This window comes from Leptinotarsa decemlineata, unplaced genomic scaffold (genome assembly GCF_025532065.1).
Source record: "Leptinotarsa decemlineata unplaced genomic scaffold, Ldec_3_MD MMD2_P_RNA_scaffold_9, whole genome shotgun sequence".
Lineage (NCBI taxonomy): Eukaryota > Metazoa > Arthropoda > Insecta > Coleoptera > Chrysomelidae > Leptinotarsa > Leptinotarsa decemlineata.
In genome coordinates, this window is record NW_027412536.1 from 7711820 (window position 1) to 7734673 (window position 22854).

General features: G+C 34.2%; 1 protein-coding gene across 6 annotated transcripts in view; it reads left to right on the plus strand.

Annotated features, from left to right (window-relative positions):
- The window catches only part of LOC111510349 (TBC1 domain family member 25), a 30107-nt gene extending 16686 nt beyond the window's left edge, over window positions 1–13421 (plus strand). For 4 of the 6 annotated variants that reach the window (XM_023166250.2, XM_074170546.1, XM_074170545.1 and 1 more), the window contains 3 exons: window positions 3230–3499; window positions 3554–3791; window positions 11470–13421. In XM_023166250.2, coding sequence (XP_023022018.2) covers window positions 3230–3499; window positions 3554–3791; window positions 11470–13257 — 2296 coding nt within the window. In that variant the 3' untranslated portion in view covers window positions 13258–13421. The remainder of the gene's footprint in view (window positions 1–3229; window positions 3500–3553; window positions 3792–11469) is intronic. The other 2 variants (XM_023166252.2, XM_023166253.2) reach the window with 2 other exon arrangements.
- The last annotated feature ends 9433 nt before the right edge of the window (window positions 13422–22854 follow it).

The window sequence follows — 22854 nt, forward strand, 5'->3', positions numbered from 1 at the left end:
TTTGATCCGGTCTGGAGCACAAGTTTCTATTGTTTGATATTGCTTTTTTGAATTCATCTATTCTGTTTGTACACAGTTTCTTCCTGGGTAGAAAAATCAAATGTAATTTTCCGATTATATTTTCTTGCATAAACTCCAGGTGGAAGCTTTCAGAACTACTGGACTGACTGAAATATTATCCCAATATATTGCCCATTATCGTTTTATCGGTTATTTGCTGTCCCTCATATAAAATCACAGGGGGTTTAAATCTAGTTTGGGTTCCTGCTATCGTTCTTATTTTGCCCCATACTTCTCTCACCAAGGTATCTATCGTGATAGATTCGACATAGTTGTGTATTTGTTGAAGTCTAGTATAATTTTTCTCACCTTTGCACTAGCTCTATTGAATGCAATCATTAGTCGGATGTCTCTTGAAGTAATGGACTCATTTAACAAGATTTTTTATTTCATAATTTGAAATTTTATGTTTCAAATAGTACATCTGCAAAAAATCTTAATTTTCACTGTTTATCTTCCCCCTCAAATTAATTGTTGAATGTGGCGTTCACCGAAACGGGGCCGTGGTCAATCTTGACGTCAGTCGACTCGGCGACAAGAGAGTGCTGGCGGATAAGCGAAATCGAAATACGTGTACTAAAGCCGCAGAAAACAAGTTGTGTGTTGTTTACTGCAGTGTGTCAACTGCGTGAATATGAATAATGATAAAAAATGACGTTACAAGTATTGCATCGTTCTCAAATGCAAGAATTCTTCGGTCACGAAACTTATGGCAGCGCGATATGCGGAGGGCCGACTTTGTATCTGCCAAGGGAACGCATTTTTGTTGCGAAGATCATTTTAATGTAATTATCAATGATAATGATTAATAAAAAAAATTATACTTTACTCTGATCACTACTTTGAATTTTAGGTTGAAACAGACTTAGAAAATTACATGTTTATCAAAACTATGATAGTGGGAAAAATTATATTGAAACCGCATATATTTGATTGCCAGACTGATATACCGACGGCCCATACATCTAAAGCTCCAACGTTTGTTCAAAAAAAAAAGAAAAACTAATTTTGTTGAATACTTGTAACGAAGATATCGCTGAAAATCAAATCATGTGTGATGAAGCAGGTACACAGGAAAAGACCTTTGATGTTGGAATTCAAGTCAATAAACAGGGTTTTCGAAAATCAAAAGCTTAACAGACTGTAAATATTATATACCACCGAAAAATAAATCGTTCTAAAAACATAGAAAATACGGAAAGTATTGAAAAAAATTACTACTAAGTTCCCCCGAGGACAGTGAGAGTTTGAGTACATCAGACATGCCTTCTGTTGATACATCATCAGATTCTACTTTGTCTGGAATATTAGTTGAAAACTGGTATTCGAAAAACAATATTGAGCGAAGATCTATTTAAGTCATAGAGAAAAATCCGAAATTATGTCTTGGAATTCCAAGGTACTCTTTATTTATTATAGAACTTTCGTCTCAAAAATGCCAGTTACCCAGAATTGATATATACATTACTTTGAAGAAAATTAAATTGAATTGACGATAGCAGCGATTCATAATCTCTACCTACAGGCCCGGTTGCCACCGCTCGAAGCTCGTTTGTCAAGATGAACCGCGGGCGATCTCGCTCTTGCTCAGTTGTTAATTGACATATAAACCGGAAAATTTTGTGGGATATTTGGGAGATGATTTACTTTTATGAAATATAATTTTCAATAAAAAACTAAATTAGCCTGAATGAGCCCATTGAGTAGTTTTTTTTTCTTGAATACATCCCTTTACACTTCGTTATTCCACCAGGGTACTGAACGCTTTGAGTAATGTCCTGATGATGATTTGGTGATAGTTCAGTCTGATGTTTTGATTATCGCTGATGTAACTTTATATCCCGCTGACGTGATATCTCCATTTAATTGAATGTTAGTGAACTGTTCTTGGAATAAATCCCTATCAGCACGACCATACCGCCTTTCTTTTTTTGTTTTCATCTGGGTTATATGTGGTCGTTATTGGATGATAATGGGAAGATGATCACTAAATAGATCGCTCTCAGCGACAGATCAATTTAGCCGGTGACTGAGGATGGGTGAACAGATACTCATATTGATGACTGAGAAGTTACCAGACCTCGAGTTCAGATATGTCCCTTCTCATGTATTCAGTAAAATGAGGTGAAACTCATCAATAACTTGTTCTATCATCTGCGTCAGAGGTCCAATCTATTAGAACCCCATAGGGGATTGAAGTCGCCAACTATTATGCAAAGGCCTTTGATCTGGGTAAACAGATTTCTCAGGTTCTCTAGGACCCAGTTAGCATTTTGCAAATGAATGTTACAGATGGTAGCATAGAAAGGGTATCCGATACGAATTGCTACTGTTTGCAGATTTGTTCGTTGTAGGATCGTATGTGTTTTAATGTCATTCATTATGTAAGTAGCTACTCCACCTTGTGCTCGGTATTGAGGGTTCACATCCTTGCGAAATGAATCATATCCTATCAAATGAAAATTTTCTTTATGTTTCAAATGTGACTCTTGAAAACATGCAGAAAGGGGTTAGTTCTTACATTAGCCGATTTAGTTCAAAATAATGACTTTTAATTCCATTGCATTTCCATTGAATCAGATTGGTGCATATTATTTATGTCAAATGGGTATTTATGTTTCTCATAATGATGGCTTTGAGTATATGAATTATTAGATAAAATATGCCAAAATATATACCCCTCTTTTGACAAGATTTTCCTCTGTTTCTTTGTGTAATAGGATTATCAAGAGAGTTCATTTCATTCCCAGGAGTAGCTAGAGATTGGGTAAGTCACCTACTGTAGAGCCCCGGGTATAGTAGTAAGACCATAATACTCCAGAAGTTGCCAGGATCCTGAAGGGTACATTCGTAACTTATTAACGCAGTCATTCGCCCCGTTGGCACGTACAACATGGATTTTTCTTTGAGATTTACTCCTCACCTGAGCTGTCCTTAGCTTCGCCGCTCACCTTTGACTTTACCAGCAAGGGTGACCCTACCAGAAGTTATGACTTCCACTGGCATTACTCGAAAGTTCATTGCGGGTACTGAGCCTTCCCTCCTACTTCAAGGTTATGAGGAGGTCAGGAAAAGTTGATTCAACAAAAGATTAAATTCAAGTATTAAGACATACTACTTTAAGAATATTTTCTAGACAAAAAAGTAAAAACTTCGTTTTTTTTTTCAGAAAAGTTGTGTGGAAACATCTACTGAATGTTTATCCAGAAGGTATGACGGGCAAAGAAAGAATGGACTACATTAAGAAAAAAGCACTGGAGTATGTTACCTTGAGAGAAACATGGAAAACTGCTATTGCTCAAGGCCCTGTTGTAGGTGAATTAGCTTACACAACCGGAATGGTCCGAAAAGATGTATTGAGAACTGACCGTCATCATCCATTTTATGCAGGAAGTGATGATAATCAAAATATTGCATCACTTTTCAATATATTGACCACGTAAGTTATGAACAGTACTTTCAAAATATGTTTATTATTTTGAACATATTCCAGATATGCACTAAATCATCCAAAAGTTAGTTATTGCCAAGGAATGAGTGACCTTGCTTCCCCACTTCTTGTCACAATGAACGATGAGGCTCATGCCTATATTTGCTTCTGCGCACTTATGCAGAGGCTATGCACAAATTTTATGATAGATGGAATTGCTATGACTCAAAAATTCAGCCACTTAGCAGAAGGAATCATGTATTATGATCAAGAATTTCATAACTATTTGAAAATTCACCAGGTAAGGGCGCCATCTAGTACTTTGACGTTCGTTCTTGATATTTTTGTCATGAAAATAGCCCGTACTGAGTCGGCATCTGAAATAAATGCTATAATTTTAAGGAACTGAATTTAGCTTGTAACTGGTAGGTTTAGGTAAAGTTTTCTGTCACGTCGCATTTTAGCTGTCTGTCGAGCCAGACAGTGTATTATAACCTTTTATGTCTTTTATTAGGAGCCGAGAGAGTGTCAATTAAAATTCAATGAGACGAAAAGTTATATAAATTGGTGTTTTGTTTTCAGGTAGATATTTGACATAATTTTTTTTTCTTCCAAAAAATTAATTTCACAGTTCAAATTCGAAAATGCCGATTTCTCATTGGGAAATGCGTAGCTGGAAAAATAATTTTGAATGAATAGAAAACATTTCTGAAGTTTTAAAACATGGCGGTTGCTCGTCAAATATAGTATACTAGGTCATTTAAGAGAAAAACATGGTTTCACGAGGCAGAGAAAAAACGCATCATTGGGGATATAGAGATTCAAAATACATCATTAGAAGCAAAAACATGGCGGCAATGCAATGGAGTATACAAGGGTGTATCAAAATTTTGTTTTCGAGGTGTAGGGAGACGTAGCCCTTACAAAACAACTACTCACCAATACAGATATTGAATTACATCCAACATTTATTTGTGCAATGTTCATCAAAGAGGATATTCGCTAAAAAACAACTTTACCCATACAGGGATTGAATTACATCTGACAGCACAATCTTCAAAGGGAATGTTTGGATGATACTTGCTTGTATCATATGTTTAGTAGTCCTTTCATTTTAACGTGCGATCCCAATGAGAGAAGTATAGAGGTTGTCTCAAAAACGTCAGGGCGCTACGTGTAATGCAATTAACGTTCGAAGTTGGGCAATGGGGGAGCGAAGTACTTGGCAATAACATATGGCTTCTCAAAATACGTTAGCGTGTATTACGTTTTGCGTGCGTTTTGTGGCTCTTGCCCGAGAAATGAACATAATTAGAAATATAAAGTAAAAAAGATTGGAATCAAACATAGCATTCGGTCGATCGGTAGCCGGTCGGTTCGACGTGGGTGCTTTGTTCACCCACTCAAATCGACCGCCGCGTTGGTCGGTTGTTCAAGCCCCAGGCTGAACGATCGATTTTCACTTGCTACCTTCCAACCCGTGTTAGAAATCACACGTTATAGGTTGAGACCTCGTTAGTCCTTAGCTTGCACAAGTTTTGACTTCTGAGGGTAGTCGTTCGTAGGGGTACAACAGCTGGTTAACGAAAAAACAAATTTTAAACAGATTTAGAAGTTTTATTTATTACATGAAAAAATAACAAACATTTATATTCATCTGCAAGAAATAATACTATTTTCATTGCATTAATGATGGATTTGCAATAATAATAATAGAAATTGTAATTTATTGAACAAAATTACAATTTTGCTCAACTGGCTATCGACCGAAGTCCTGCCCATGTAACAAAATTGCTTTGAAATAACATAGCTTATTTTACAATATAAACTTCCAAAACTTCCAAAGTAACTTCACAGTCTGTACATTTGAAATTATTGAAACATTTCATGGTCAAATAACCTGCAAAATAAACAACGGAATGTTTTTCTAATGTGGAATCTTAATTCAAATGGACTATTAGACAATAAGAAAAACTGCTGGATGAATCCGTTTCTAAGGATGACAATTCTTCTTCAACACTCAACAAAGCAAGTGTTTCATTTTCATCTGCTGGTACAAATATGTTATCGTCATCATCTGGTTTACTGTCTGCATTGGCACTTCTAGGTGTCTTAATTAAATTAGTGACTATATTGATTTCAAAAGCTGATCGAAATGCCTTTACTGTAGTTTTTCTGTTATATCCTCCTCTCTGACAATAAACAGAAAATTGATTTTCAAGTGGACCCTGAATCAACCTTTCTGTGAATTAATATTTGAAACTTTCATTTCTTTGATCATTTGCAAATTGTTTCACTGCATTTATGGTTACAAGAAATCCGTCAAAACTATCAGGTCTGGTTAGTTTCCCATTTTTTCCAACTTCATAAAGATTTTTCAATAAGTCGTACCCTGCATTTATAGCAGCATATACTTTGGGGTTGGTATCATTTAAAACACGATTTCAGGGTTTTTTGTATGTAAACGTGTGCTATTCAAAGCATTGAATAAATTGTACATTGTAACAACAAAGTTAGCCATATTTTCAGCTGTACTCGAAACAAGTTCACCAGTTCTCTTGGATGTATTTATGACAGCATAAACACTATGGCTCAATAATTGGGCAGCTAATTTCACATTCATTGAGGGGTTGAGGTGTTTATCAGCGAGTTTCAACAACGCTTTTCCTGTTGTGCTCTTTTTATCCAGGTCATACACTTTCCTTGTGAGGAACTTCAAAAAATACATATTTTTTTTCATTCAAGAAAAATACGGTTTTTTTTGTCAAACCCCAAATGTTTGAAAACTTTCTGATTGGTACTTGATAAATCACAATGCCTATCGTTTGTGATTAACACAATATTAAACACAATATGTTGCCAAATTATCTGAGTGATCGGTTAACCTACACAAGTAGTATTCATACATACTCCACTAGAAATGGAATAGGAAATTTTTATATCAACAGAGAACCTATAGGTTGTGACTCGTTGTATAGTTCTGATCTGATTGCATTTAATAATTTTCCAAGTCATATGTGATTCATTAAATTCATTTAAAAGAAAATGTAGTGAATATATTTCAAGGAATTGTCATCAATAATTCGTCTTGTTTTCTAGTTTCTTGTTTTTAAAATGTGACTTGTCTCTAATTTTATATATTTTTTTATTGTTTTGTATTTTATAAGTGACTGACTGTACTATGAAGAGCATTATTTTTCAATAAAGAGTAATAATAAAATAATAATTGTTTACCGTTTTGTTTCAATTAGTTTTTCTAAAGCCTTCGTAATGATGGGCATTAGCGATTCATACCACACCCCATCATCCAATACAAAGTAGGCAATAGGAATTTTCCACTTGTTATAAATTCTTCTAATCATGAGAACAAGAGCCTGACTAGCAGGAGAAGATTTCCTCCCAAATTCGCCTAGACCCTCGAAATCTTCAATGATGATGAAGAATGCACTTCTGTTCATAAGGCAGCATTGTATCTGCCTTCAAAGCGATATTCATATTAAGAACAATATTTTAGTTATTTATCCGAATTTGCAGAACTTTTGGAATTCTCTCTGAAAAATTTTAATTGATGACATACTTTTTTGATTGAACAAACATTTCCGTTTTGTTTGAATGATTTCAAATTTATCAGAAGATGTAAACTGCTATTTGTCAACACATTGACCATCTTCTGAATTAATTACAGTAAATTTACAGTAAAAAATTCATATTTTCACTCTCCTCGGAGCAGCTTATTTGTCGTATGAAGTAGACAACACTTTAATACTACTTTCGGGCTGTCAGATGTAATTCAATCTCTATGGGTAAGTAGTTGTTTTTTAGCAAATGTCCTCTTTGATGAACATTGCACAAATAAATGTTGGATGTAATTCAATCTCTGTATGGAGAACAAAGAATTGCTATTAGAATGATTGAAAGAAGAAATTGAGAGAACAAATTTACTGCCACTTTACTACTCCAAATATGGAGTAGTGAAGTAAACTAGAGAGAAGCTGTACCAACAATAGGAGTTTGCATCCTATTTCTCGACAACTGGGGGACCGACAACTTTTTAGTTTGGAGTGTTTACATAAAAGAATGGTTTTAGAAGGAGTCTGCAAAGTCATCAGGAGGTTGGATCCCCTCCTCTGCATGGTTCACTACCAAAGAGCAGGGGTCTGAGAATTTCTATTTAAACAGCTACTCTAGGGGCTGATGAACATTTTTCAGCATAGAACGAGGTGACCAGAACTCTATCACCAGGTCTCCCAGAACGAGCAACCAGCTTTCAGAAGGTGCCTGATTCGCACAGCCTTTCGTATATTCTTATGAATGTTTGTTTATTTCATCCAAAGCAATTAGGATATCGTCCATTTCAGAGTTTTCAAACTGTACCATTTTTCAATTCCAGTAATAAATTTTATGGGCTAAAACTCTTAAAAACACTTCAAAAAATTACTGTCAAATAATTATGTTTGCACTGTTTCAAGTTATGTAAAAATTTAATTGCACATTGTTTTTTCTGTAGTATTAACTGCAGTTACAAGTAATGTTCTCTGTTTTATCGAAAACAGTTAATCTAAAATTCAAAAGATTGCCTTTGTGTAATTTTAATTGTTTAACCATGAATAAAAATCGCGATAAAGTTGTATTTTCAGTTGCTCATTGTAAAAAAAAAACATTTTTTTTCTCAAAATTATTGATTAAGGTGATTATATATATATATATATATATATATATATATATATATATATATATATATATATATATATATATATATATATATATATATAGTTGGATATTTCAGTCAATATCTGCGGGCTATGGAAACACTATTTTCTGTTATTCAAGCTTTCTCGGAATTTTTTTTTTTATCAAGAATATCTACAAAATAAAGATCATGCGAATATTATACAGTAATAGATATGTTACAAAAGACTCACCAAAGTTAGTATAAAATATAAAAAAGGCATATACATCCAAACATAAAAACGAAAAGTCAAATGCAAAATTTGTTATATATAGTATTCCATGTTCTTCTTGTAATTCAATTTACATTGGTGAGACCAGTCGTAATCTATCTGGAAGAATCACTTCACATAAAAGTGACTGCAGACTCAACAAACGTTCCTGTGGACTAGCTGAACATGTTATCTCTTCAGATCATGTTATGGATTATCAAAATACTAAAATTTTAACAGTTGAAAATAATAAATTCAAAAGGCTTTTTCTAGAAATGGTTCACATAAGTAAACATAATAATAATTTAAACAAAAAATCAGAAATACAAAATTTAAGTCAAATTTACAATTACATTTTAACTTTTGATCAACAAAATTGAACAAATAATTTCAATATCATATCAGTAATAATTTTTCACTTACACTTACATTTAAATCTCACTGTATGTGCAAATATTATAATAATCACATTTTCTCTGGTGCTGCAACAAAATTTTCAACGTCAAATTTTGCATTTGACTTTTCGTTTTTATTTTTGGATTTATATGCCTTTTTTTATATTTTATACTAACTTTGGTGAGTCTTTTGTAACATATCTATTACTGTATAATGTTCGTATGATCTTTATTTTGTAGATATTTTTGATAAAGAAAAAAAATATATTTCCGAAAGCTTGAATAACAAAAAATAGTGTTTCCATATCCCGCAGATATTGACTGAAATACCCAACTCAAAAATAATCTATAGTTATATAATAACCAGTCAAATAAATTTGACCTTTCATATATATATATATATATATATATATATATATATATATATATCCAAAAACACGTCAATTTATGTTGGAAGGAGCAAGCATTATGGCTTATTTAAACTTACTGGAAAAGCCACCCCCTCACCCCTAGCATCATCCCTTTTTTGTTTTTAAATTACTTCTCATATTTTTTATGTAAAATTTGGATACTCCTCTTTGAGCTGATTTCAAAAATGTATAATACTTGTAGGTTAAAGTGGTTAGTTTATGAGATAAACAATTTTTCTTTTAATAGCACAAATTTTACTTATTTTTTACTTTCACCTTATTTGCCTGTAATAAAATGGGTTGTACAACAGTTCAAACTCTTAAATTTTTTTAACTGTGCTATTTATTATGAAGTTACAATAAGTGTTCAAAATGAGTACCATTCACTTACATACAATGGTATAATCTATTTTGAAATGCCTCTCTGACATTGCTTAATACGGCTGGATTTAATTGTCAACATTCATTTTCTATCCTCTCTCGTAAATCATCCAGAGATTCTGGTTGGGTAGCATAAACTTTTGTTTTTAAATACCCCCAGAAAAAGAAGTCTAGGGGTGTTAAATCCGGCGACCTAGGTGGCCACTCCATCATCTGCCCTCTTCTACCTATCCAACGAGCGGGGAATGTTTCGTTTAAAAATTGTCGGACAGGCATAGCATAGTGTGGGGGAGCTACGTCTTGTTGAAATACCAGTAAATCTTCGGAAACGTTATCATCATTTTCTATTATTGTTGTAATACGTGGGTCAACCCCTTCCCTGAGTAACTCAAGATATGATTCACCATTTAAATTTCCGTTGATGAAGAAAGGTCCGACAATGTGGTCACCTAGGATACCACACCAAACGTTTAACTTTTGGGGATGTTGTGTATGGAATTCACGCATAATATGTGGATCACTTTCAGCCCAATATCTACAATTATGCCTATTTACTAAGCCATTTAATGAAAATGAGCATTCATCAGAAAAGCAAATATTGTTTAACAATTGTGGTTGATTATTGATAAATTGCGTCATTGATTCGCAAAACTCTAGACGACGATCAAAATCATCTTCATTCAACTCGTGCACCAACTTAACTTTGTATGGGTGGTACTTGAATTTATGTGGAACTCGGAAAACTGTAGAAAATGAAACACCGATCGCTCTACTTATTGTTGACAACGATTGGGGTTGTTGAGCCTCTAAGCTGACTTGCCCTAAAATTGCCACTTGGATTGCTTCGTTATTTACGAGTCCCTCTCGCTTATGCACTTTATTGCAAACAGACCCTGTTGTGGTAAATTTCTCCATCAGTTGAATTACATACTTATGAGTTGCATGTCTTCCGTCATGTAATTCGTTAAATATTCTAGCAGCAGCTCTTGCACAATTATTATTTTGGTAGTATAAACCTACAATTTCAATTATTTCTTGCAAAGAGTAAACCATTTCAGCGAAACAAAATAAATAATGTATCAAAGTACACTATCAATAGTGACTACAAATTCTAGTTGACAAAGTCAAACTTTAATAAAAAGTAGAGTTTTTTGTTGTTTGGATTTTTGAAGTAGAATAAATAGCACAGTTAAACAGATTAAAGAGAGTTTCAACTGTTGTACAACCCATTTTAGTACAGGCAAATGAGGTGAAAGTAAAAAATAAGTAAAATTTGTGCTATTAAAAGAAAAATTGTTTATCTCATAAACTAACCACTTTAACCTACAAGTATTATACATTTTTGAAATCAGCTCAAAGTGGAGTATCCAAATTTTACATAAAAAATATGAGAAGTAATTTAAAAAAAAAGGATGATGCTAGGGGTGAGGGGGTGGCTTTTTCAGTAAGTTTAAATAAGCCATAATGCTTGCCCCTTCCAACATAAATTGACGTGTTTTTGGATTTTTCCTAAATACCAGTATTACAAAAGTTATTAAAGGTGAATACTTTTATCTGAAAAGCACTGTATATATATATATATATATATATATATATATATATATATATATATATATATATATATATATATATATATATATATATGTGCTTCCTATCAAGCGATAAACACAGAACAATGCAACTACTTCATATGTCACTAGTTCCATTTATCTATGTATATCAAGCACATGTGCTTCCTACCTATTGATTCATTGTGATAAATATTCTGCTATCCAGAAGTAGCAAAATTTATATTACTATTAGGCAACCAGTTTATAATAAACTTTCTTAGTTTAAAATTTTTTGTGTTGCAGGCTGATGATCTACTTTTCTGCTATCGATGGTTACTTCTAGAAATGAAGAGAGAATTTGCTTTTGAGGATTCTCTTCGTATGTTAGAAGTTCTTTGGAGCTCTCTACCTGCTGACCCTCCTGAGAAAGAATTGAAGCTCTTTGATACCTTGTTTCAACTACCTTCAGTATCAACACCACCCATTAGTCCTTTGGTGAAAACAACGAGGGAAACTCAGTACACAAAAATATGCGCCTTAAGAAGGCAAAGTTCTTCCATATCATTGAGCAATTATAACTGTAAGAAAAACAATCAAGTAAAGAGACAGAATCACAGCCTAGATGAGTCAATTAGTAGGTGTAGTCATAACATTACTGACATAAAAATAAAACACCAAAGTTTGGATGATACCGCACTAACCCATAGCAAAACTAAAAGTATTGATATCAGCCCCAAATCCCCGAAAAAGTGTAGCGACTTTTCCTACTACTCAAAAAATTTCGAGTTTTTGTCAACTTCGCCCAAATCTGAGCTTAGATCCCGATCTGTTTCCCCTTTAGAACAAAAATCAGACTCCATAGTACTGAACAATAGACTTAATACTCAACAATTTCTAACAAAAAAAAGTGCAAGCTTATCTTCCAGCATGACTAACCTAATTAAAAATACCAAGCGACCGGGCCATTTCAAAGAGCTCAAAGACAAAATAACTACTGCTAAACTATTTTCTTCTTTAGATAAGTTGGATGCCAACCAGTCAATAAAGGAAGAAGAAGAGCGTGCACCAAAAACTAAGTTGGTAAAAAACCTCAACGAGTTCCTGAGAATTGGTACTGTTAGCAAGAATAAGATATCAGATGTAAATATTGAAGCTGCAATTGAGAAACCGAAGATAATGCTTACTAAATCAAGCTTTGATGACTCTGAGAGCTCCAGCTTGGATCATACTTCGGAAAATACTAGACATTATTCCTCAACTTCCAATGACGAAACGTTTGATGAAACTAGTCCCGATGATTCCCAAGAATATTTTCCCTTGACTACTTCGGTTACCAGAGAATTGAGACTAGAACTCGAGAATTTGGACAGAACAGTTTTCGGAGATAAATACATAGAGAGGTTATGTGAATCACCTCCAAGTAGTGAAGATGGAAATACTGAACTAAAAACAGTAACTGAAGACTTTGATGTTAGGGAAAATTTTGAAACAAAACGAAGAAGCGATGATATTTTTTTATGGGAAAATCCTCTCCATTTGACAAGTCCCAATAATGTGGTTAAAATTACCACACACATTTCAGACAAACAGATTGAAATCGAGAATGACGCCCCAAGCATGGTAAATGAGACGTCAGCCATGAAAACAATCACTCCAATAAAAATTATAAACCAAACTCCTATAGAAAAGGTGTGTTCAGTTCAGGATGAACCAGAGCGCAACTCTGATGTTCCGAATCATGGTCCTTTCTCAAATCATATCATGATGAATGGAACAACACCAACCATGACAAACTCCTGTGAAGAAGTTACTGAATCTATCAAATCAACGTCTCTTCTTCCCCCACCAAATGAATTTGGAGGGGGGAATCCATTTTTGATGTTCCTTTGTATAACGTTGCTTTTACAGCACCGAGATCATATAATCAGTAAAGCTATGGACTATAATGAGATGGCAATGCATTTTGATAAAATGGTTAGAAAACATAATGTAACTAGGGTTTTGAATCAGGCAAGGCAAATGTACGCTAGGTATATTAAGCAACAAAGTATGGCTCAGCAAAGAACAGAGTCCAAAATTGAAGAATGTTAATGGTTTGTTTCCTTTTATTATTCAGTACTGTGATATTTATTCCGTATTACTTTTTTATTTCATTTGTAAATATTTCTTTTTGTACACTAGTAATAATTTAAGTGAGTTTTCTTTTGCTGGTAAGGAGAAAAGTGTTTATTTCATTTAATAAAACATTTACCTACTAGTTGTTTTTCATTGCAATATTGCCAATTTTGATTAGATACCTACTGCTCAGGAAAATACTTGACTTTGAAGTAATAAGCGTCATTGGATGTTGGTGTGTGAATTGTTTTTTGGTGTGGTTGAAAAATATCAATTTAATTTTTGAGGGGTTCACATTTTGCGTTTATTTCAAGTTCTGCATGTTTAACCCATGGCTGGCTGAATTATTAATAACGATAATATTGTCAATATAAATATTCATTAGACAATTATATGAAACAGACATTCGAAATATGAAATATAATGGTCGAAAAAAATTATTATGTAATGTGCTAAAAACTTAACAAAGCAGAAACATTCCTCGGACTAAGTAAATGTGTGACAAATTTGAATTGGTATTTAAAAACCATTTTCTTTATTTTGTATATTAATCTCTCGACTTCTGAAGTTTTCAGAAAAGAATTGGGGAAGGTGGTCGCCATTCGTACAGTTAGTATAACAGAAAAACTAAACGGCACACAAACACGCCTTTGCTTGTGTGCATAGACATACAAAAGCAAATTTTACTGCTTTTTTTAAATGTGCTCGTCGACTTAACTCCGATGTACTGTATGAGATATAAATATTTTTTATAAAAAAAAAACTTGTTCTTCGAATTGTAAGTATCTATTGTTTATGTAAATATTAATAGATGCCTGACATATGCTAATTTTATTAATATGTATGTATTAACTTTTGTAAATACTGATAAATATAAAACACCAATAAATTATTTATCTATCATACCAGCCGCCATGTTGCTAGCGGAGTGTCGCGCCAATTGCACTACGGCGTATCAGCTAGCGGAGTGTCACGCCAATTGCACTACGGCGTATCAGCTGACAAGACGTAACTTGTTTCCGCGCGTGGTAAGTAATTTTTTTTACCTAAGTTTACTTGGTAATTGTTAGTAGAATTGTTATATTTTTGACAAAATGGTGGTTGAATAATGTTAACATTGTTTATTCTAAGCTTCAATTGTTATATTTCTCAAACTAATTCAGAATTTTTATAAAGTTGTATTTTAATTTTGTGCAAAGGAATGGGTTGCATTCGGACAACCAGATAGGGGGCACATGTTAGCAACGCTTAATTGGTTCTCAGTCGAAAAAAGATTGTATTATTTCACAATGATTTTTGTATATAAAATATTGAATAACCTGGCTCCTGTTTACTTTCATACATTTATAATATTGAATAGAGACATTCACACTTATAACACTCGGGGTAAAAATGACATTCACATTAGCAGCACTGCTTATCGCAGTACTATGAACTCTTTATTTTTCAAAGGTTTCCAAGAATTTAATAAACTACCAGACTTCATTAAAACATCATCATCGTTGAATTTGTTTAAAAAACTATTGAAAGAACTTATTAAGATGAAATAGATATCGTACTGAAAGCAATTCTTGTAATTTTTGTAATTCTATTAATTCTATTTTTAAAATTGTGATTTTCGTATATTATTGTTGCATTGTATTTCTTTTTTTGTGTTTGTCTAATGTTGTATATATATACACCATTGATTTAATTGGGATATATATGTATATTAGGATTACCTATTTTTAAATAAAGATCTATCTATCTATCATTTGTATGTGTATGAATGCTCCCCTTTAGATTTAATCAACTACCAGTATATCAAAATTCAATTAATATGAAATGAAATATAGTATCACTTTTTAAAATTATCGTGTAGACAGCATAATAACATTTTTCTTTTATGGTGTATTCTATTTCTAACAAAATGAAATATTTTCATTAAGTCAGCCTTATAATTAATAGTTTATTGCAGAATCATGGTGAAAAAATATAAAAAAAATTCATGAATTTAGCAATTGATGATTTGATACAAGTATGGTTGTTGTATAAGAAAGCCGCGTTAAAATACAACATCAACATTGAAAAGCAGAGTCAAGAAATTTAAAGATGGATCTAACGTCGATGGACCAGTCTACAAGTCTCCTCCTTGAAAGAATAGGCACGCTTAAATGACTATATTACTAATTGCTGCAAAATACATTATGAGCTAACGATAGTATAAATTCGGAAATTTGATTACGAATACGCGAAAGCGTTGAATTTATATATATCCAGCTAAATGGGACAAAAATCAAATGGCTGGCTTCGAGTGGATGCGTAAATACAGGTAAATACTCAGTCTACGAAAGCAAGAAAACACTAGTGCTGCTCAATCATTCGCGTTTAATAAGAATGCAGTCCAAGAGTTCTGTAATAATTTGGCTAATGTGTTACAGCAACATAATTTTGCTACCGACAGGATATTTAACTTTGACGAGTCTCTACTGTTTTAGAAACTCCTAAAATTTTGGCTCCTAAATCATAGAAACAAGTGGGACAAATCGTGTCAGCGGATGCACTACTAAAAGACCATAAATGATGGATAAGTGCTGACATATTTTTTTCAGTATTAAAGCACATTCAGAAACACATTTTACTGCTTTGTGATGATCACGAAATCCACATCAGCTTACAGGCTATAACATATGCTTGAGATAATGGCATCATTTGTGTGTCTTTTCTGCCACACACGTGTCGCGAACTGCAACCTTTAGACCTTGGAGTATTCGGTCCATTCAAGAGAAAGTTGAAAATAGCGTTCAATAATTGGCATATGTCAAATTCTGGCAAAACAACATTTATAAAATTCCTGAACTGGTAAAACTTTCATATTTCCAATCTTTTACCGCAACAAATATTATAAGTAGATTTGAAAAGCCAGGTATATGGCCGTTCAATGAAATGGCCTTCAGCGATGAAGATTTCGCTCTCATTGACGTGTATGATTCAAATAATTCGCTAAATATGCTAATCCGGAAACAAGTACTGTCGTTCTAGAACCACAACCTTGCACCAGCGTGCCATCGAATGATATGAATGAGTCATAAGACCTCCATCTACAGCTGTTAGGAACAGAAAAACCAATAAAGGAAGAAAACCGGGTAAATCCAGTATATATACAGATACACTTGAAAAAACTGAACTAAAAGAGATACATAGACATACAGAATTGGAAAAAAAAATAGAACAAGAAAGTAAACCAGAGCCAAATCAGTGAAACTTATTTGGAATGAACTTAATTCAAGACAAAAAAAAATAAAGTTAAGAAAATAGAAAGCGATGAAGATTCAGAGGAATCAGAAGGATCGCAATTTAGCTTCCGGGAGAGTTCAACATCTCCAGTTTATTTAGAAATGGATGAAGAGACTGACGATCGTAGTATCAATAATAATTTAAATGTGTCACCAGAAAAAATCAAAGATAATTGTTATGTTCTGTCATTATTCGGGTACAGAGATGAGTATATCTTATCTTCAGAAGAAACCGGGATTATGATGGTCATTCTTTTTCCCTGATATAGAAGACACACACTCTGTATATCAGCAATATCGCCATGATCCTTCTTGATCCTCAACCACGAACGGGCTGTACAGCTAAAATGGCTAGATTTCTTACTTTTTCAGTTAATTTAAGTAATTATAATGTGTAATAAGTTCCAAAATAACAATCAAATTATCTACTTTAAGTTTGAATTGTCAAAGACTACACACCGATGTCATACAAAATGATTGTAAACATCTCATTTAGACTAATTGTTAAGCTTAGAATTATCAATAAGTAAACTAAGGAAGAACTATGAACTATTTTATTTTTTGTTATTTTTCTAAAGAAAGATTTATCGACTATGAGTCGAGTCACATATTCTTAAGTTAGTTCTTTGGTAAATGAATATTTTTATAATAATTAAAATTTACCAACTTCAATTGGCTTTTTAATTACTCTGTATGAATCTACCCCATGGCGTACGAAAGTACCCCATTTACTGTACGAACGTAGCCTATACGTGGGGTACATTCGTACAAATATCTTATCGTAGAAAGATGACTATAACCCTTTAACCTTTTGTCATAATAGTTTCTGATTTTTTTGTAACGAACTACAATCTATGTGTTACACTTAGGTACATAAACTGGATAAATTCGACAATTAATCATAAAGTAAAAAAATAAAATATAAAAAGTGTACAAAGAGTAACCACATTCTTCTTTGTCATGAAAATGTGAAGGTCTGAAATATCTGTTGTACAGTTCAAGCTAGGACAATTCATAGGTTGAGTTAAATCAGAAGTTGGAAATGAATGGTATAATGAAACACAAAAAAACAGTTCTGTTTAAAAAACAATTTTAGATCACTTTAACATATTACGCTAATTATCTCACCACCTAGGACAATCCCGCTGATTTAGCAGTTAGGTTAGGTCCAAAGTGAATGGGTTTGTTCGATCCTCCACCCCCCAACCCGCAAGGGTTTATTGTGTCTTACACCTGTTCACACTCGACCAAATAAACCCAGTTTCTTAACGAAGCCGATGAGGGTTTTTGCACGTCAGCTACACCTGACGATGCCTTAGATTCAACCGTGCAGGGCTATTTCGCTTCTGGTTTTGGTAAATCATCACTTGAGTGCAAACGTTTGCTAACCTTCTCATGGGGGGTTTGTTCCTCCACCTGAGACAGATTCTGCGTACGCCGCTCAAGAATTTGGTGCAAGGCGGTTTCGTTAGGTACCCCCCTCTTGAGGAGATGACTCAGTCGTTTCCTGGCTGCTCTACCAAACCTTATTTTTTTAGGTTCATTTATTAGATCAGGAGTTGGAGAGTTGAGAAGCTCTCGCTCCTGATCTAAATTTACAGGGAGGTCAGTTGGAGTCGTAAGCTCGACATCCATCTCCTCTGTAGACTCAGCGTCAGAAAGAATTTTTAAGTTTACTCTGTCCATAAAAGTCCCACGATTAGCTAGGGAAATACGGTCAATCACGGCGGAGCCCCACATTACCGTGACAAGGCGATGCTACGACGAGAGAGCGCCCGATATCTCGAAGGTTACGTAGAGACAGCTGATAGGCTCAGTGTCATTCATCCTTTCGGCACGGATACACACACCTTAGCATTAAGTCACCGTTGGGATGCCATTCAGTTAGGGAATAACAGAACCACAAGTGATTCTGTCATTCTCGTATACAGCTCGGCTACGTGAAAGCAGGCATCCGATAGCCGGTTTGCTCAACCCCCATATCCCAAGCCAATGCACTCGCCAAAACAGCATGCACAATGGTTCAGGCAGTGAAAGGTGAACAAGGACAGCCAACCCGCCTGAGTTAGCACTACCACCATCCTGTTCCAGATACTGACAAGACAGTTCTCACAGGAGCACACATCTTCGAAGTTTCGCATTGAAAGTCAGTCAGATTTCATTCCTCAAAGTAACATCACGTATAATTTCATATATTTTGTATTTCTATAATTTTTGGTTTTCGATTTTTGTAACAATGAAAGTATTCTTAAAACAGCAAGTTTAGTACCGTCGATAGTTAATTGGCGCAGTCGACAGAATATAGGATTGTCAAAATTTCGTGTATCGCACGAATGATTTTCGTTTCAACGATTAATTGGCAACGAACCTTTGTGAACATAACAAGTTGGTGTTAGAAGCAGAGCGGCTCCTAAAACTTCAGGAAATCCAGTTAATCGAAGGCCTGCAGAAAACTCTGTACCGAAGCTGTTTTCGAGAAGAGGAACTTCATCTTCCCCTTCTGCAAGGAAGAAACACTTGGTGAAGACAAAATCGCTGAACCAGGGCAGACTCCTTATAGTGATTAAGAAGGCGATGGCCAAAGTCTTGCTTTTATCGTGAGTACTCTGATTTTATGTCTCTTGAAAATATTTATCAATCAATGTCTTTAACTGGCTCAGACTAAAGTAGATGAACAAAGACACTTCTGGCTCAAACGGGAGTGGGGGAAACGTCATCGACGCAGGATGGAACGAGTATCGTAGCGATTCAAGCATGGAATTCGGCCACCTTAGTACTCCGCCTCACCTATCGGCCCCTCTTGCGACTGTGTCTCACCCCTCGGTCCCCTTGTCGCGTTCCAGTCACGTGATTCTAATTAAAAAAAGTTTATAGTTATGAGATTGGAACCCAGGACGTCCGTGTGGTAGGCATTGTCGTTAGCCTCTACACCAACGTAAGATATTGAAAGTAACTGCGAATGATGGGTATTTACAGCGTAAGTTTTGTCGGGATCGAAATTGACTCATTTTATATACTTGACTGCATTTTTTTTATTTCCGTAGAATGTAATCATCATTATCATGTTGAAGATAGGAAAATATACGTAGATTTGGGAAATAATTAATAATTCTTGTAAAGATGTGTATGTGTGTGTAAGAGCGAGAGACGCGTGTGACGTAATCGATGCAAAGAGAGATGGAGATAGTATCGAGGTTTTACTGGTTGCTAGCGCAAGCAGGTGTTGCCGGTTGTACAAATAAATCGTTGTGTATGGGGCAATGTAGCGCTGCCGGATACTTAGATTTGGGAAAGAATTAATTTTTCATGCAAAGATGTGTATGAGCGAGAGACGCGTGTGACGTAATCGAGGCAAAGAAAATGAAAATGTTAGGGTTAGGAATACGACTGTGTACGGGATGTCTCAAAATACATCATTGATAAAAAAACATGACGTCGAAGTGTACAGGGTGCTTCAAAATATGAATAATGGTACACCATTAGTAACTTACATTCAATATGAGATTGGAAGGAAAACGATGTTCCGTACGTCGTTAGTCAACAAAAATTAGTAATTGAATGGCATTCAGAGAATACAGACGTAAAGTAGAGGAATTTGAGAGACGTGTCCAACAAATAAGTAAAGATATTCAATTATATGAGGAATAGAAAAATGTTCTGAAGCAGTTGAATAATTTACACATTCAAGACAAAGTGTTCCAGCCTCAGAGTGTAGAATATGTCGTCAACGATGCTGAAAAACAAATTTTGTACTTCCGACTACAATAATTTTTGTTCAATATGTAAACGTACCGAATTTGGGTGAAGTTACAAGGAAGTATCCGTGAAGGCTAGTGTTTATAGATGTAAATAATGGAAATCGATTCGTTCGACATCAGTCAATAAGAGTCAGTTAGCAGTATTTGCGCAGGTGCAATTCCAAAGAATATACCATTCAAATGTGAATTAAAATTGATATTTCAAGATCTTCGTCATTTAAATACAAAATACTGTTGAATTTGTTCCAGAATACGCAACGAGGCAAGAGAAAAAGAAGTCACAAATGGAATTTGACATTTATAAAGTTATCATAGAATCTACGATGTCAGCATGTATTTTGATTAGAGTTGTACAACAATTATGAAATTTAATAAAAAAAATGATTGATGATTGATTGAAACAGTGAATTTTTTGTTTTATTTCAAGTTGGTGAGAATATATAATGGTATGCAGTATAAGGTATGCAGAATTATCGTTATATTACTTATCGATAAAGCCAGACTCGTGGCTCTATAACAATTTGGTACGACGAAACAAAGGCTCTTTGTTTGATTGCATAATATGTCATCACCTATTTTCCTATTCTTCCCCAAGGTGACATTGATCACTGTCAATGCTGAATCAGCATCCAGAGATATGCAGTTCTCAAAGTGACGGAACAAAGGATCTTTGTTTGATTTCATAATTTGTCATCACTTATTTTCCTATAAATATTATCTCAAATACTATCTCTTACAGTAATTATTATATCGCACAATTTGTTTTGATGTTTTATTAGATGGCAGTCTCATAACCGGGAAATTTGATTATGAATTTTACTCGAGAATCATCCAAGCTGAATGAGAGTTTTTCTCGTATTTTATCTATTTGCCTTTGACAATGCCATGGCCTGTCTATATACACATTCATAATGTTGTTAACAGAAGCTGATTTTGTGAGCAGCTTTCTAGTTGAATAAAACGCATAGTACGTTACGAATAACTTTCATTCATGTTGTCGTTTGTTGAAAGAGTGTTCGTATAATTTTAAACATTAATTCTTTTTTATTTTTGGTTTCTCGCAGGTGAATTTCAAAAAATTCAAGTTCAGTCGTGGAGAGGAAACTGATTAACAACAGCAACAATTTGTTACCACACCGAGTGACGGAGGAGTATCACCCCCATTTAGAAGAATTTTTTGTGTTGTTTCATTTGAAATTGTACGAAATTTCTTTGTTCAATATATGTATAGAGTTTGTGGTTGTATACAATACTTTTTGTTCGACTCAAAACTTTTTTCATTCATAGATATGATCCGCATAAAGAAGTGTTTCAGATATTTTTTGTTCATTTAGTACGTGCAGAATATGTGTTTTAAATTCGTTGTTTTGAATGACAGTTGATTTTTTTAATTATAATTGTAGCTCGCTAATTTTTCACATTCACTCCATGAAAAACATTACCCCCACTCTTGAATTTGATTTTTCTTTGGTGTATGTTTGTATTGAAGATTGCATTCATTTCAGAACACTACATCAACGTGTGTCCGTTTGTCCGTTTATAATTTTTGCTGATTTAGAGTCACTGTTGGAAAAATGTAACGAAAGCATATCTAACAAGACTACAAAATACCAAAAAAATATACCTTTCAGTGCAGGCTACTACTTAAAGTGTTACTATGACGACAGTCTCTCTCATTTCAAAAGCTATCGAGGTGAAGACTATGAAATGGTTTGCCGATGAGTTGTCTGATATTGCAAAATTTGTTGAATCCAAAATTAAGAATATTGAGCCGATGACAGTGCCTTTAAATAATATCGGTGCTGCAACGACTTGTCATATTTTCGAAAAACCGTTCGCCCCCAAAGATGTTATTGTTTACGATCACGATCACTATATGGGGCGTTCCGACGATTTGCGCACTAAGCCCCCTGTAATGTCATCTTTCGAAAATTATTCGTGGTACCCATTACTTTTCATAATCTTTCAGGATAAGACAGTCACTTCATTATCAGAAATATCGCAAAAAAAGCTGTGTGAGCATACTTCCCTCAAATAAAGAAAAATACATTTCCTTTACACAGAAGGATGCTGAAACTAAAATTAAATTTCGATTTATAGATTCCTTTCGAATCATAGGAACATAGTTGGATGAATTAGTATTCACATTGGATCAAAATGATTTGGAAATTCAAAAAAAGAATTCAGTCATATAGATAATGAGAAATTCGCTCTTCTCACCAGAAAGGAGGTATTTCCATATGATTATATAGATAGCATGGAAAAATTGAACATCGCCGAGTTACCATCACGAGAAGAATTCTATAATAAATTGAATGATGAATACGTAACAGAAGAGAAATATGCTCACGCACAAAATGTTTGGGAATCATTCGAAATTACAAATTTGGGATCGTATGCGGACCTATATTTGAAAACAGATATTTCATTACTGGCAGACGTATTTGAAAATTTTCGTGAAAAAAGCATGGCAACTTATGGGTTGGACCCCGCATGGTATTATACTATGCCTGGGTACACGTGGGATGCCATGTTGAAGT